Source organism: Engraulis encrasicolus, chromosome 3, assembly GCF_034702125.1.
Source record: "Engraulis encrasicolus isolate BLACKSEA-1 chromosome 3, IST_EnEncr_1.0, whole genome shotgun sequence".
Classification (NCBI taxonomy): domain Eukaryota; kingdom Metazoa; phylum Chordata; class Actinopteri; order Clupeiformes; family Engraulidae; genus Engraulis; species Engraulis encrasicolus.
In genome coordinates, this window is record NC_085859.1 from 31,512,578 (window position 1) to 31,527,188 (window position 14,611).

At 43.5% G+C, this 14,611-nt stretch overlaps 1 protein-coding gene across 1 annotated transcript in view; it reads right to left on the reverse strand.

Annotated features, from left to right (window-relative positions):
- rimbp2b (RIMS binding protein 2b) overlaps window positions 1-14,611 on the reverse strand; it is a 68,153-nt gene that overhangs the window by 23,488 nt on the left and 30,054 nt on the right. Inside the window, exons 13-16 of the mRNA XM_063194429.1 lie at window positions 14,493-14,611; window positions 3,397-3,548; window positions 1,024-1,623; window positions 826-963 (exon numbers count right to left, since the gene is read on the reverse strand). The exon at window positions 14,493-14,611 is cut by the window's right edge and continues 594 nt beyond it. Of these exons, the coding sequence (XP_063050499.1) occupies window positions 826-963; window positions 1,024-1,623; window positions 3,397-3,548; window positions 14,493-14,611 (1,009 nt within the window). The remainder of the gene's footprint in view (window positions 1-825; window positions 964-1,023; window positions 1,624-3,396; window positions 3,549-14,492) is intronic.

The window sequence follows — 14,611 nt, forward strand, 5'->3', positions numbered from 1 at the left end:
GATGATCTTATACCTGGACACGTATATTGTCCGTCAGTACAATTCATTTTGAAATGTTCTTCTTTGTTGTTTTATCTTATTTGGATGTTTACTAAATTTCACTGATTCCCGTCCCAACTCTTTTGAGACGTGTTGGATTTATCAAATTAGAAATGAGCACATATGTCCCCCAAAACAATATTTTTTCTCGGTTTTAACACTTAATATGTTGTCTTTTCACTATTCTCCATCTAATGAATAGATTGAATGTTTTGAAAATGATAGCATTTTGATTTTATTCACTGTTTACCAAACGTCCCAACTTCATCGGAGTTGGGGTTTGTAACATGGTATAGCATCTAGCCATGAAGCCAAGTGCATATGGGACATGGGCGAAAACCATATAACATGGTATCGCATCTGTATCAACTACTCACTCTCTCTCTGTCTGACACGCTTTGCCTGTCTCTTTCTTCCTCACCCTCCTGAAAATCTGTGATCTATTTTTTTTGTAAGCAGTAAGCAGACTTTATTTGTCTAGTAAAAGTAACAATTGTACTGTTTCGCACGGAAGACTAATAAAGAAACCCTAACCCCAACCCTAACCCTAAATCTCTCTACCTGATCAAATAAATTTGAATTCAATGCATAATTTTCATCATGTCTTCAGAGAGGAAGTGTTTGCTGAAGCAGGACTGCCAATGTAACCAACAAAACCTTTGAGTCTTTTGATAGATACTGTAACATTTTTGTGGTTTATTTTGATTGTGACCTGCCATACGGTAACTCATCACCAGGGGGCGGTATAAAGGCATGTATTATAGTGCTGCTACTACAACTACTCACCCGGGTGCTCTCCGCCACCCGCTGTGCCGCCTCGCGTGCCATGGCTTTGGCCGCTGTGTTGGTGATGGGCGTTCCCTGAGGCTGGGGCAGGATCCTCTGGGGGGAGGGCGAACGGCGGCCTGAGAAGTGTGGCGGGGGCTCCAGGGTGTGGCTCATGGAGTGGTGGTGGTGGTGAGGGGGGGCCAGGTGGTGCGGGGCGAGGTGCGGCGGCAGAGGCGAGGGGGCCCGCGGGATCTGCGGCGGGGGTGCCGCCGCCGCCGGGTCAGCCCACCCCACCTGGCCCAGCCTTTGGTCTTTGGTATGCATGTCTCTGGCACTTGGCAGGAGCTTGGGCTTGGGCAGCGCGTGCTGGGGGATCTGCGGCTGCGGCTGTGGGATGTGGGGCTGTGGGTGGGGATGGGGGTGTGGCCCGTGGGGCGGAGGTATGGGATGCTGAGGTGGCGGTTGCTGGGGAGGGGGCGGATGTGGACCCGGGGGCGGCGGCGGTGGTGGTGGAGGTGGTGGCTGGACGTGGGGCTGGGGGTGTGCGGAGGGGTAGTTCTGCGGCGGGTACGGGGTGTGGAGCGGGTGGACGTGGCTGGGAGGCGGTGGCGGAGGAGGCTGATGGGGGTGGGGGGACATTTGGCCGAGGTGGGGGGAGGAGCGCAGGAGGGTGTGGGGGATGGCTGCCACGTGAGAGTCAGACGAATCGCCCTGCGACGATAGTGTCCGCACGATGACCTCGCGCGCCTCCAGACACTGGATACGGTTCAGGTCCACGCTGACATAGTCGGCCGTGGGGTACATCACCTCTGCTATCTGATACCCACAAACACACACACACACACACACACACACACACATGCCGACATGTAATACGCGCACAGGCAGAGGGATGTACAAAGACAAACACGCACAAAGACAAACACGCACACACACGCACGCACGCACGCACGCACGCACGCACGCACACACACACACACGGAATACAGTATACTGTATATATAAACGTGGGGTACATCACCTCTGATATCTGATACCCACAAACACACACACACACACACACACTCGCACACATGCCGACATGTAATACGCGCACAGGCAGAGGGATGCACAAAGACAAACACGCACGCACGCACTCACACACAGACACATACACGCACACACGCACACACACACACACACACACACACACACACACACACACACACACACACACACACACACACACACACACACACACAAGGAATACAGTATATAAACGTGGGGTACATCACCTCTGGTATCTGATACCCACAAATACACACACACACATGCCGACATGTAATATGTGCACCGGCACAGGGATGCACAAAGACACACGCACGCAAGCATGCACACACGCACACACACACACACACACACACACACACACACACACACACACACACACACACACACACACACACACACACACACACACACACACACACACACACACACACACACACACACACACACACACACAAGGAATACAGTATATATAAACAAAATTAGGGAAATCCACATGTATGTACAGTGCATTTAAGTCCTGAACCTTCGAGGACGTATCATGTCATTAAAGGGAAAAGCATACTTTCTGCAATCACTGAATAGAGCGTGTAGTGCAAAGTATCCTCACACTCAGCAAGCACGCCGACAGAAAAGTAATGCGATCTGTGGTAGGGCATTTTCAGCATTGCTCAAAGAGTCCAAATAAGCAGTTTTAGGCAGCCTTATGTAAACTCCTTGCATTACATAATTCTGATGTGTGCAGAAGAGGCTGCAGCTGGGGGAAAATATATTATATTTTTTCCATCACCAGGTGGCAGTAGTGAGTCATCCACCGATTCTGGAGCAAACCAGTGAAGCAGCGTGATAAAAAACCCATTACAGCCAGACTCTAATAGAAGTGAGATTGATGACTATGCAATACTCCAGAACACCTTTCATAACAGTATCTAGGTCAGAGCAGCATGTCTGCGTTCAAACCCTACCAAAAAAACATGAAGAGTAAGCTCTCTGCAGCCAAAGCATCACGGAATCACGGGTAGAAAACTGCAAAGTAATTCTGATATTTTATGCAGATGCAGTGCATCATGCATAATAAAACTCCCTGTGCTCGAAATATCGAGATGTACTCTTAACATCTTGCCATGTCAGTAGAAAGTTTGTGAAGATGCATACTGTATAGTGCACGCCTTCATGTAAACACTAAAAAAATGGATGCATCTGAAGGTCACACTGACCTTCAGGAAAATCTGCAAACAGAAAACCCAAACTGATTATGTTTGGAATTCTATTTTCTATTTTATCCATATGTTTTTGTCATGTACTTGAGAGACATACTGTACAACTTACAAAATTGTTCATATGGACTACTATACAATACTCACATGGCACAGCAAAGTGACCCATTCCTCATTTTCCATACAGACAAGTAAGGCAGACTAAGACAGTGGACAATTTCATTAAACTTTTATGAGCATGGAAGTTGTTTTTATCATTCATGTCGGTGGCCTGGGTATGGTGAGATGAGCATGCATCTACTCTGTTACGTAAAGCATGACAGACCTTTTGCCCTTTTGTACAGACTGCATAGCCGATGACGGTGGCCCCGTTGGAGGTGCCACTGGACGTGAGGGGAGGGGGCTTCCAGCGCACATTCAGCACCCCCGGAGACAGTCCACACTGCACCTGCACTTCCTGAGGGGGCATGGGGGGGCCTGGGGTGGAGGTTTTTGTAGGCAGAGGGATCGGCGGAAAGATTGGGAAAGGGAGAGGAAGAGAGAGGGAAGAGGAGGGGGTGGTGGAAAGGTTGAAAAGAAGAGAATGAGAGAAGGCAGAGGAGAGGGATGGTGGAATGATTCACAAAGAGAGAAAGATAGGACATGATCAGAAAACTGGCCTTAAAAACTGAAGTACCTCAGTGTCAGACACTAGAAATTCTAAATAAGAGATGAGAAGTCTCTATGGGGAAAATCAGCATGGTCACAAGATGCAGAAAACAATAGAATAGTTGGTGCAAAATTACATATATCAATTTTGGAACATTTGGGGAAATTGACATTTTTTTCTATGGGGCATTGCATTGCACAATTGCGAAATGCATTTTATATATTATAGCTTAAAAAGTATATTCTCAAATACAGGGTTTCCTCCAGCACTTACAGTAATTGCTAAGGCGGCCAACTTGACAAGAAACACCTACCACCTTGACTAGATCCCCTGAAAAGATAAAGATTTCATGCTGTGAATGTAAGTTCTAATGTTGCTTAGCTAAGAAAATATATTTTTAATGCCCCACCACCTTGACTAACAAAACTTCTGGGGGAAACACTTAAATATGCATGAAATGGCAACATGGATGTTTTATTCGCACATGGTACATGAACATAAAATTAAATTGAATTGAATTGAATTTAAATGCCAAGAATTCACACAAAGATGATAGGACACCTGAACAGTCCTTTCCAATAACAAAATTCAAAGTAAAAAAATGGCGCTCACTCTTCATTTGAAGTTCTCCCCCTTTGCTATTTTAAAAATGCATCACGTCAAAATTATACTTAGCAGGAATTAGAAGAAATGTGATTTGTGCAACCATTTTATATTTTTCCCAGACTCCTCACATGGCATGGCACCTACTGAATAGGTGAGTACATGGAGCCAGTCTGGTGAGAAACAGAGAGACGAGCAGAGGTGTCTGTGGTCGTGTCACGGGATTAAGCCAACCCTGCATCAGCACACTCCTGGTTTTAATCCACACAACCCTGACAACGCTACACACACACACACACACACACACACACACACACACACACACACACACACACACACACACACACACACACACACACACACACACACACACACACACACACACACACACACACACACACACACACACACACACACACACACACAGGGCCATTGATTAGATCTTAACATGACATGCTGTTTGAAGTCTCTCCCCAATCAATTAGCAGGAGCGCCCACCAATCACTAACCCCCTGGTGGGAGAAGCCAGGGGAGGAGGACACATCTTGGAGGAGTGAAGCCGAGAAAGAGGAGGAGGAGGATCAGGAGGGAGAGGAGTGTGGAGAACAAGATGACTGGAAACTGTCACTGAGGACACATCTTGGAGGACAGAAGTGGAGGAGGAGGAGGAGGAGGAGGAGGAGGCAGAAAGGAGAGATGGAGTAGAGAGGAGGATGTGAAGGAGTACACGTGTAAAGGAGTAGACACATGTTGTAGTCAGCGAGGACACATCTTGGAGGAGTAAGGTGGAGGAAGAGGAGGAAGAGGACGATGACGAAGACGAGGAAAGATGGAGGACGGAGAAGAGGATGTCTGGGAGTAGGGAGCACATTTTGGACGAGTGAGGAGACGGAAGAGGAAGATGAGGAGAAGGGAGAGGAGGTAAGGAGAGATGAAAAGGGGATGGAGAAGATAGGGGGCAAAGAGTGAGGAAGGACATATCGTGGAGGAGAGAAATGGGCGAAGAGGAGGAGGAGGAGGAAGAGGAGGAAAGGAAGGGGTGAAACTGATGAGGTGAAGGAGGAGGAGATGTAGAGAGCAGATGTAAGAGGAAAGAAGGAGAGAAAAGAAGAGCCACATTGAAGGGAGCAGACACCTTATGTAGCACAGGAGAGAGAGAGAGAGAGAGCGAGAGGAGAGAGGAGCATGGCTGAATGACTTGAAAAGATTGAATGACTGACTGGGGCGGGTAAGAAAACGTCAAGGACAGCAAATGGAAGCAGTGCAAATACACTGTGAGAGCTCAAGAGGTTTGTGCTGGCTGAGACCTTGGTCCCTGGGAGCAGGAGTCGCTCTCTCTCCCTCTCTCTCTCTACCCGTCTCTCTCTCTCCCCCTCCCTCTCTCTCTCTGCCTCTCTCTCTCTCTCTCTACCAAGTGAAAGTTGTTCAAAAACACAAGGTTATCTTATCAAACGTGGCCATCGGCAAAGCAGAGGTCAACCCACGCGCGTGTAGATAACATGATCCCCTCGGCTCTTTTTCACTGAGCAAACTACTTAGGAGATCTACCAAATAAGCTTCATAAGGTACCATGGCATAAAGAGACAGGGATGGTTTGTGTTTGGCAGACTGTTTTTTTAAAAACAGCAACACACCAGGTATGACAGTTGCTGAATACACTTGTCCAAAACCAACTTTATAATTTCCTTTTCTTTCAGGGTCACGGAAGATGTGTGTTTATGGCATAAAAATGTATATATAGCGCCGTCTGATGAAACTGGATCAGACAGACACGTTGCCCAAGGGACCCCACGAGTCCAGTGGGAACACTCACGCTAAAAATACTCGCCATGGAAACAAGCCAAAGCTGCAGGGCCCCCAGCGGGCACCAGTTCAGCCGCTTTTCTGAACCATATCAAATATCTGACAAAAGAAAATAGAATGAAAGGGGATCGAGGAGATAAAGTGGCTCCTGCAATTTAAATGGCCAGGTTCTGGTTACTACCCAATTATATTATTTTTCAGGACCCATCACTCCCAGTGCAGTCCACAGAGCATTCGTGGGATAAGTGACCTGACATGAATTAATTAGGGCAGTTTAGCGAGTTATTTTACAACACAGTTATGAATTACTGGAATATTAGAAAGTGATATTACACAAGACAGGTACATCTGGTAAAGGTTGCACTGATCAGTATCTCCTGTGTACTTTTTTATGTTTTTAGATGTGTTCTGGCATCTCTATAAGAGGGTATGTCCGTCCGTCTGTCGGTCCGTCTGAAACGCATTCTTTCAATTATCATTCCCACCTGTGTCCACAGGGCGGCAGTGCATATACGGACGCATCGTTGTCCGCCTGTCGGACTTGTTGAAATATATGAATATGTATACAGTATATGCCTGCATACAGAATGAAGCCTATACAGTATGTTCTGAATGTAGTATACATACACAGTATTTGCTAATACCAACACAGTGTTGATAAACACAATGCAATTCAAATGTCTATGTCTAACCAAACTCAGACACTGCTACCGCTTCATATTCTATGTATTATTTGTTTGTCTTGCAGATGCCATAGACACTGTGTGTACTGTCTTCAAAATGAAAATGACAGTAAATTACTATGCTGGAAAAGGATGAGTGCTGCTGCACGCGAGTGTATACATGTATTAGAAATCCATTATCATACTCCTCCGCACTACACGCTCCTCCAGTGCCATTAGCAGCCTGCGTTAAGCAGAGCTCTTCAGAGTCTCTAATTACTCACAGACATGCGCCCGCCACAGTTTTCTGTCTGATGTCGATTCCACTGTTAGTGCATCGTGAGTGAATCTCTCTCTCTCCTCCTCCTCCTCCGCCCCGCCCAGCTCTCTGTTTCCTGCCACTCATCTGCTCTGTCTCCAGGGACAGAGTACGAGGAGAGAGAGAGAGAGAGAGAGAGAGAGAGAGAGAGAGAGAGAGAGAGAGAGAGAGAGAGAGAGAGAGAGAGAGAGAGAGAGAGAGAGAGAGACTCCTCTCCATACAACCAGATCTTTTACATTTCAAGTCAGGCTTTTTCTTTTCTCCTCCCGCTATTGCCTCTTTCTCTGTTTATCGCTTCTCTCTCTCTCTCTCTCTCTCTCTCTCTCTCTCTCTCTCTCTCTCTCTCTCTCTCTCTCTCTCTCTCTCCTCCACATATGGTTATCTCTCTCTTCACCACACACCCCTTCTGCGACACATTTCTTCTTATGCTTCGCTCCTCTCATCTCTTGTAAATCCACTTCTGAGTGCGGTGTCACCTTTTTTTTCAGACTTGTAGTTCATTGTGCATTCATAGCTTGTGTGCCTATGTGTTTTTTTTTCTCCAAACTAGTGTTTGGCTGGGGGCACTAAAAGAAAACACAAAAATCACAGTGTAGAGAAAAACATTATTAAGGAAAGCTGAATTATGGGTCTATTTGATGTGCTTCGCACTGATGTTGTGTAATTGGCAGTTGGCCCGTGAGATGCAGAGGTTTGATTCTACACATTAGCAACATCTCTCTGCACTCCCACTCCTCTGTCAGTGTTAGATTAGCACAAACACAGCTTGATTTGATACGCATTTAGTATGTTGCTGTGAAGCTGTGTGTGTGTGTGTGTGTGTGTGTGTGTGTGTGTGTGTGTGTGTGTGTGTGTGTGTGTGTGTGTGTGTGTGTGTGTGTGTGTGTGTGTGTGTGTGTGTGTGTATCGCCTTATGCGTCTCCATCCATTTTGCCTTGCCTTGCTTTTTCATGATCAAACCTAAACCCCTAAACATTAATTGAAGAGGTCAGATGCAAAATCCTCTCATTGCATTTCTGATGAGTTAAAAATATATACATTTTTTAAAAAAAAATTGTAGACTTCAAAATCAGTTCATCTTTATATGTTTTTTGGCTTACTGTACTTGATAATAACATTTCATTACTTGGGGGGAGGAGGGTTAAGAGGGCTTTGGTATCTGAACTCAAAGGGAAAAAATAGCAGCTTATGCTCCAGTTCCCCCGAACAAAAATCAAACTTTGTACCCATTTGGAATCCATCCGTGAATAGCCCTAAAAATTGTTTAAAAAGATAATTTTACTGAAAATCCCAAACCCTATCAGCTACATCCTACAGTATGTCTGGACACTTCATATATGAGGATACAAGTAGTAGTAGTATCAGTATTAAGCTTACTATTAGTATGGCGTTATTGATGGTTGGTGGTGATCGTGGTGTAACAGAGGATAATTCGAGTGAGAGTCTTGGTGGACCTTGCCTTGCATTTTACAGTACATGTGGGCTTGTTCCCTTAGGTAAAAAAAATGTAGCATCCATTCCAAGTTCTTGTTAGCATCGCTGTCAGAGTAACTCTGTGTAAAAGCCCAGTGCCAAAGGCTAAGCCTCACAGTTCACAGCAGTGGTCTGCAGAGACACGATTTAGTGTCTTCATGCCTTGACCTTCATGGACTGCTGCTCAAAATACAATGCACTTACTTGAGTACATGTGCTCATATACCAGATCTGCAAGGCAGTGCCAGACTAAACAGTATGTACTTTGCACTAGGGTTGCACAATATATCGATAATGTAATGTAATGAAAATGTATAGATATTGCGATATCAAGAGTGGCTATATCGCAAAAATGAATTAATTATCACTAACAAGTAAAACATTTCTGTGTAGTCCAATGACTAGCTGAATATCAAAAAATGCGCAAGAAGCCCACCATGACCAAAGCCATCCCCCCCCCCCAGTGCTTAATTTGAGGGGGAGCAAGGGGGAGCTAGCTCCGGAACCTCAGACGAGAGCTCCGGAACCTTGGATGGAACCTATAGGGAAAGACATCACAGATCCCCCCTCAGGGGGGAGCCACCCATCCTCTGCGCTCCGGGACCTCCCGCTTGACAAATTAAGCACTGCCCCCTCCACACACACACACACACATACACACACACTCATATATTTCTAAATATCATTTAAATAGCGCTATCGAGGAATTGCGTGCTGCTATCGCGTATCGAATTTTTTTCTGATATCGTACTTTGCACTGCATATTCCAATGCTCTCCGATTTGCTATTCCTCTATATCAGGGGTTCCCAACCCTTTCCTTCTTGGGGCCCACTTGACATTTTCACAAATGTTTGAGGCCCACCTCTGATCCAATAAGCAATAAAACTCAAATAAATAGCCAAAACATGCATACTGTACATACACACACACACACGCGCGCGCATGCACACACAAGCATGCATGCACACACACACACACACACACACACACACACACACGCGCGCGCATGCACACACAAGCATGCATGCACACACACACACACACACACACACACACACACACACACACACACACACACACACACACACACACACACACACACACACACACACACACACACACACACACACACTCTCACACACATATTTGTTACATTTTTAGAAAATGATTTCAAGGCCCACTTGGAATTCAGGGCTCACAGTTTAAGAATCACTTCTCTTTGTACAAACAGGTAAGCAACATGCTGACAAATATACAGTATGTGACCAATGTCTTTTATAGTTGCAGATTATCGTTAGTGTAAAGTAGCAGTACAGTACATCAGGAAGTACTGTCACTGTGGTGTTTTTTATTTAATTAACTTTTGGATCGCTTTACCCAAATAGGTTATGTAGGTATGTATTTTATGTAGGTACGGCCTTTTTTATGTAGGTACGGCCTTTTCAATTACTACTGAGTTCCTGCTTTGGTATGCCATGATGACTTGAAAGCTTTAATGATAGCCTGACTCTCGCCAGACCCTTGTGTATTTCCACTCAGCTTCATGAGCTCACACGAGGGTCTGGAGCAGAGGTCGCGTTAACCGACAAATGTCCGTCATTGACGAATTTTTTTGAAGAATGACTGAAAATTCTGAAGCCTGTCCGTCATTTTGACGGATTGTATTGAGGATGATAATAAATAAATCTCAATTTTAGGTACACCCCTATTAAGTAGAGCAAATGTGCATTTCATTTCAATTAGGCATAGTTCTCATCAGTGCAGAGACAATTCTGGCCACTACCCTCCTTTCTCCCTCTCTCCCTGCTTGTCATGCCATGCGCACTTTGCGCAGCAGCAGAGTGCGCGCCTCTGCACTTGGTCCAAATAATGAATTAAAATAACGATGATGTTGCCACCATACACATGTGTGACTTCGATTAATTTCAGATTTGGAACTATTTGTAGACCTAGGCTTACATTTATCGACTATCTGATTTTATGCCAATGACGAAGTTGTCCCTCTATCACCAGTCATAAAAGCAAACATACTATTCCCATATTTCAAACGACGTCTGAAGCTATAGCGATATGACGCTATAGCTTCAGACGTCGTTTGAAATATGGAAATAGCATGTTTGCTAGCCAGAAACTTCCCTCAAAGGCAACGATGGTCTAAAACGGTTGCTGGACTTTAATCAGAAAAAAAGAGATATTCAAGAGCCTAAACATTATCAGGCAACTTACAGCTTGACAAATGCCAGAAACGGCTACCCTCATTTCAGTCAGAAGCTTGGCTCACCCATAGATATTTTTTATTTCCCTGAACTTTACAGTGCTCCCAAAGCCAACATAATCTGATAGGGCTACGTATGGAGATCCCTACTACCGTCCGTCGCTGGCATTCGCGGTAGGCTCAACACTGCAAAATGAACTCTATCCTCAAAGTTGGGGAATTAATGTTGAGTAAAAGGGGATGTATTCACAGCTGTTTACTCTCAGTTGGCCGCAATTGCGCATGTGTTGTTCCCGGTGCGGGGTCGCGATCCCCCACATTGAGAAGCAAAATGACGAATAAAAAAATAGGTGATGACAGATTTTTTTCGACCTTGTTCGTCAAAATGACGGACCTCTGGTCTGGAGCAACTTCGGATTCACCTTGCTCCCAAACCAAAATGCAGTAGGATCAATCAGGTGGGATTTTCACTGATGTGACATAGTCAAAATTTAAACATAGTGAAGAAGGGGGGGAAAAGTCAAACACAGCAATTTTTCAGACAACAATGGCCGCTCACATGGACTCTCTCATCAACATTGATTCTGTAATTTTTCAACTTTATTTTTGAAAATCCGAGTAGTTAAATTAGCATATCACTAAAAATGTGCTCCCCCAATCATGTACAAGGATTTTTTAAAACATGCCGTTGCAAAGCTACGCCTATGGTATAGATTCAGATAATGTCTGTGGAGCAAGATGGAGTCCATTTATCTGGAAATTGTCAGGTTAATGTCATGACAAACCTTGTTCTCATTTCAACGTAATAAGCACAACCATTGAAGAGCATGAAGAAAAATCCCCAAGGTTAATACATGACATTATATAAGATTGCACCATACTATATACATGTACCGGTACATGTATGGTAATGTGCTGAATGCTACTGACAGCATAATTCAAAGTGTGCAAATGTACGTATGTAAAAAACAAATCAGTTTAAATGGTCCCTTGTGCAAGTTTAAAATACCTTTGGGAGTGAAAGACTTCAAAATGTCAGCTTGGCATTGACTTTGTTTATAGTACATCCTCTTGATGATCTCAGTAAAGAGACGTGATCCCATTTTGATTAAATTCAGGATATGACATTTACATGAACACAAAGCTAATATATTCATGTGTGAAACATAGCACTACTACCAGAGAAGGCTGATAACACTACCATACTGCAAATCTTTTCTACTATTATCCTAAGTTAGTGTCTACCGCATGAGTTCTTTGGAAGTATTCTTGACTTCTTAGTGCAGTGTTTCCCTTTTGGTTGTGAGACAAACCTACTGTATCCAACACAAAATGTGTGTAGCCTACATGCCACACTATCCTAGTTTCTTTCTGAGAACTCAAGCTATCATATCCAAAAAAATCCCCAAAACTAGGTTAAGGTCCTACCCTGGATTCTGAAGTCATAATATGATGTTTACCTGCTGGGGTGGGGAAAATGGGACATTTGGGCATTGGGGCACACACACACACATGCACACTGTATCCCAAAAGCAAATGCAATACTGATGTGTATGAAAACAGATGAGATGTCAGTCTCAGGTTTTGAAAATACATGTATCTATGATGCTACGTAACTTACAGTACAAACCTTGTGCAGAGATTACTTCAATAGCAATATTTCCTGTATGTGCTTTTCTGTTGTGTGTCTTGTCCGTTAAATGTATTTGATGTTATGGATGTGCCACAACAAATTCCTATCAACTGCAGTGTGTTGACATGGCAATAAACATTTTGAACTTAACTTAGCAACAGCAGGTGATCTACCGGTTTTGCACACTCATAAAGATCATGAGGCTGTAAATTTAACTGTAAACTGTATATTTGAGAATTTTTTGAAGTGGGTTTACTGTATATATCTGTGCTATTCTAAATAATGGATCAATAAATTTTAAGTGGGTATACTGAAATCTCTGAAATTTTGAAGTGGGTATACTGTGTATACCTGCATTCTACGTAGACTACACCACTGCTGCAATAGTATTTAAAAAAATAATAATAATAATTAACCCAACCACCACCACCCCTTATGCTGCTATAGTATGTATACAGTAATCCCACACAAGTCAGATGTTGACCACCATACAGTACAGTAAGTACTGTAAAAAAAGCACCATCTCTAAACAAAAAAATCAACCGCTTAAAAGCTAAAGGGGCCTTTATCTCAACAGTTGACAATATTAGATATTTCTAGATATTTTAGACAATGTTAGATATTTCTAAGACACTTTAAACCATTGCATATACTACACCGCATTTCACATTATTACGCAAATGACATTTTTTTCCCTTTTCCCAAATAGTCAATAGAAATGACAGTCGTCATAATTTTCAAGTAATCAGCCATTAGAGTACAATTCAAAAGTTTTTGAATGAACCTTCCAATGATAACGGTATTTTTTTAAATAATAAAAAACTTAAAATGCCCAAAATGCTCTGTTCCAAATTATTACGCAAAACAGTTTTGTAGTGTTGTAATACACATTTCTTTCTTTTTTTCCCATTTACATCAAAACAGTTGGCATTTGGTACCTTCTAAATTACATTTCGATGTTCAAAAATTGGTCATAAGCTGTAACTGGAATGCTGCGTTTAACATTGAAGTCAATGGCAGGGCATTGCATGGAAATTATGGAAGCCCAGATATCCTTGATGCTTTGCTCTCAGCTGTTTTTGTTTGTTTGGTCTGGTGACCCACACTTCACTCTTCAATATACCTGTAGATTTCCATGCCACGTGTAGGTGCTTTGGAGGTGATGACATTCAAACTCATCAGACATAGCATCCCATTCATTTTCAATGGCGTTTTATGTCTGGTGCGTTAGAATGTCATCACCTCCAAAGCACCTAAACGTGGCATGGAAATCTACGGGTATATTGAAGAGTGAAGTGTGGGTCACCAGACCAAACAAACAAAAACAGCTGAGAGCAAAGCATCAAGGATATCTGGGCTTCCATAACTCCCATGCAATGCCCTGCCATTCACTTCAATGTTAAACGCAGCATTCCAGTAACTTAGACAAAGAGCTTATCACCAAGTATTGAACATTGAAATGTAATTTAGAAGGTACCAAATTCCAACTGTTTTGATGTAAAAGGGAAAAAAAGAAAGAAATTTGGATTACAACACTACAAAACGTTTTTGCGTAATAATGTGGAACAGAGCATTTAAAGTTTTTTTTATTATTTTAAAAAATACCGTTATCATTGGAAGGTTCATTCAAAAACTTTTAAATTGTACTCTAATGGCTGATGACTTGAAAATTATGACGACTGTCATTTGTATTGATTATTTGGGGAAACAGCGAAAAATGTCATTTGCATAATAAAGTGGAATGCGGTGTAGATGAGCCTCATGGATCTCATCAGCCAGAGAAGAGAGCCTTTGTACTACAACAGAGTAAGTAAAATACCCATACTCCAAATAGCATCTACGTAATCACTGCTTATTGTATTGCAATGGGTATAGAGCAGTCTCATAGCGAGGTCCGTGGGACATTGCCAAGGAGCCCATGAAAAAAACTTGGTGCGGTACAATGCAATAAACGAAATTCCTAAAGCAGTAGGACCACTCTACTGTTGGATTAAAATAGCTATGCTAAATTGTGGCAACTCTTTGAGAATCCTGGACATAGAGAAGATGTAACAGTATCTTACCAGTTGACTGCGTGCAGAACTCCAAGGTGATCTCCTTCTTGTCCCGCTGGTCCATGGGCAGTTGCCAGGGCATCTGGTGTGGCCGCGCCACGGTGCGCACCTTGTACACCGTCATGGGC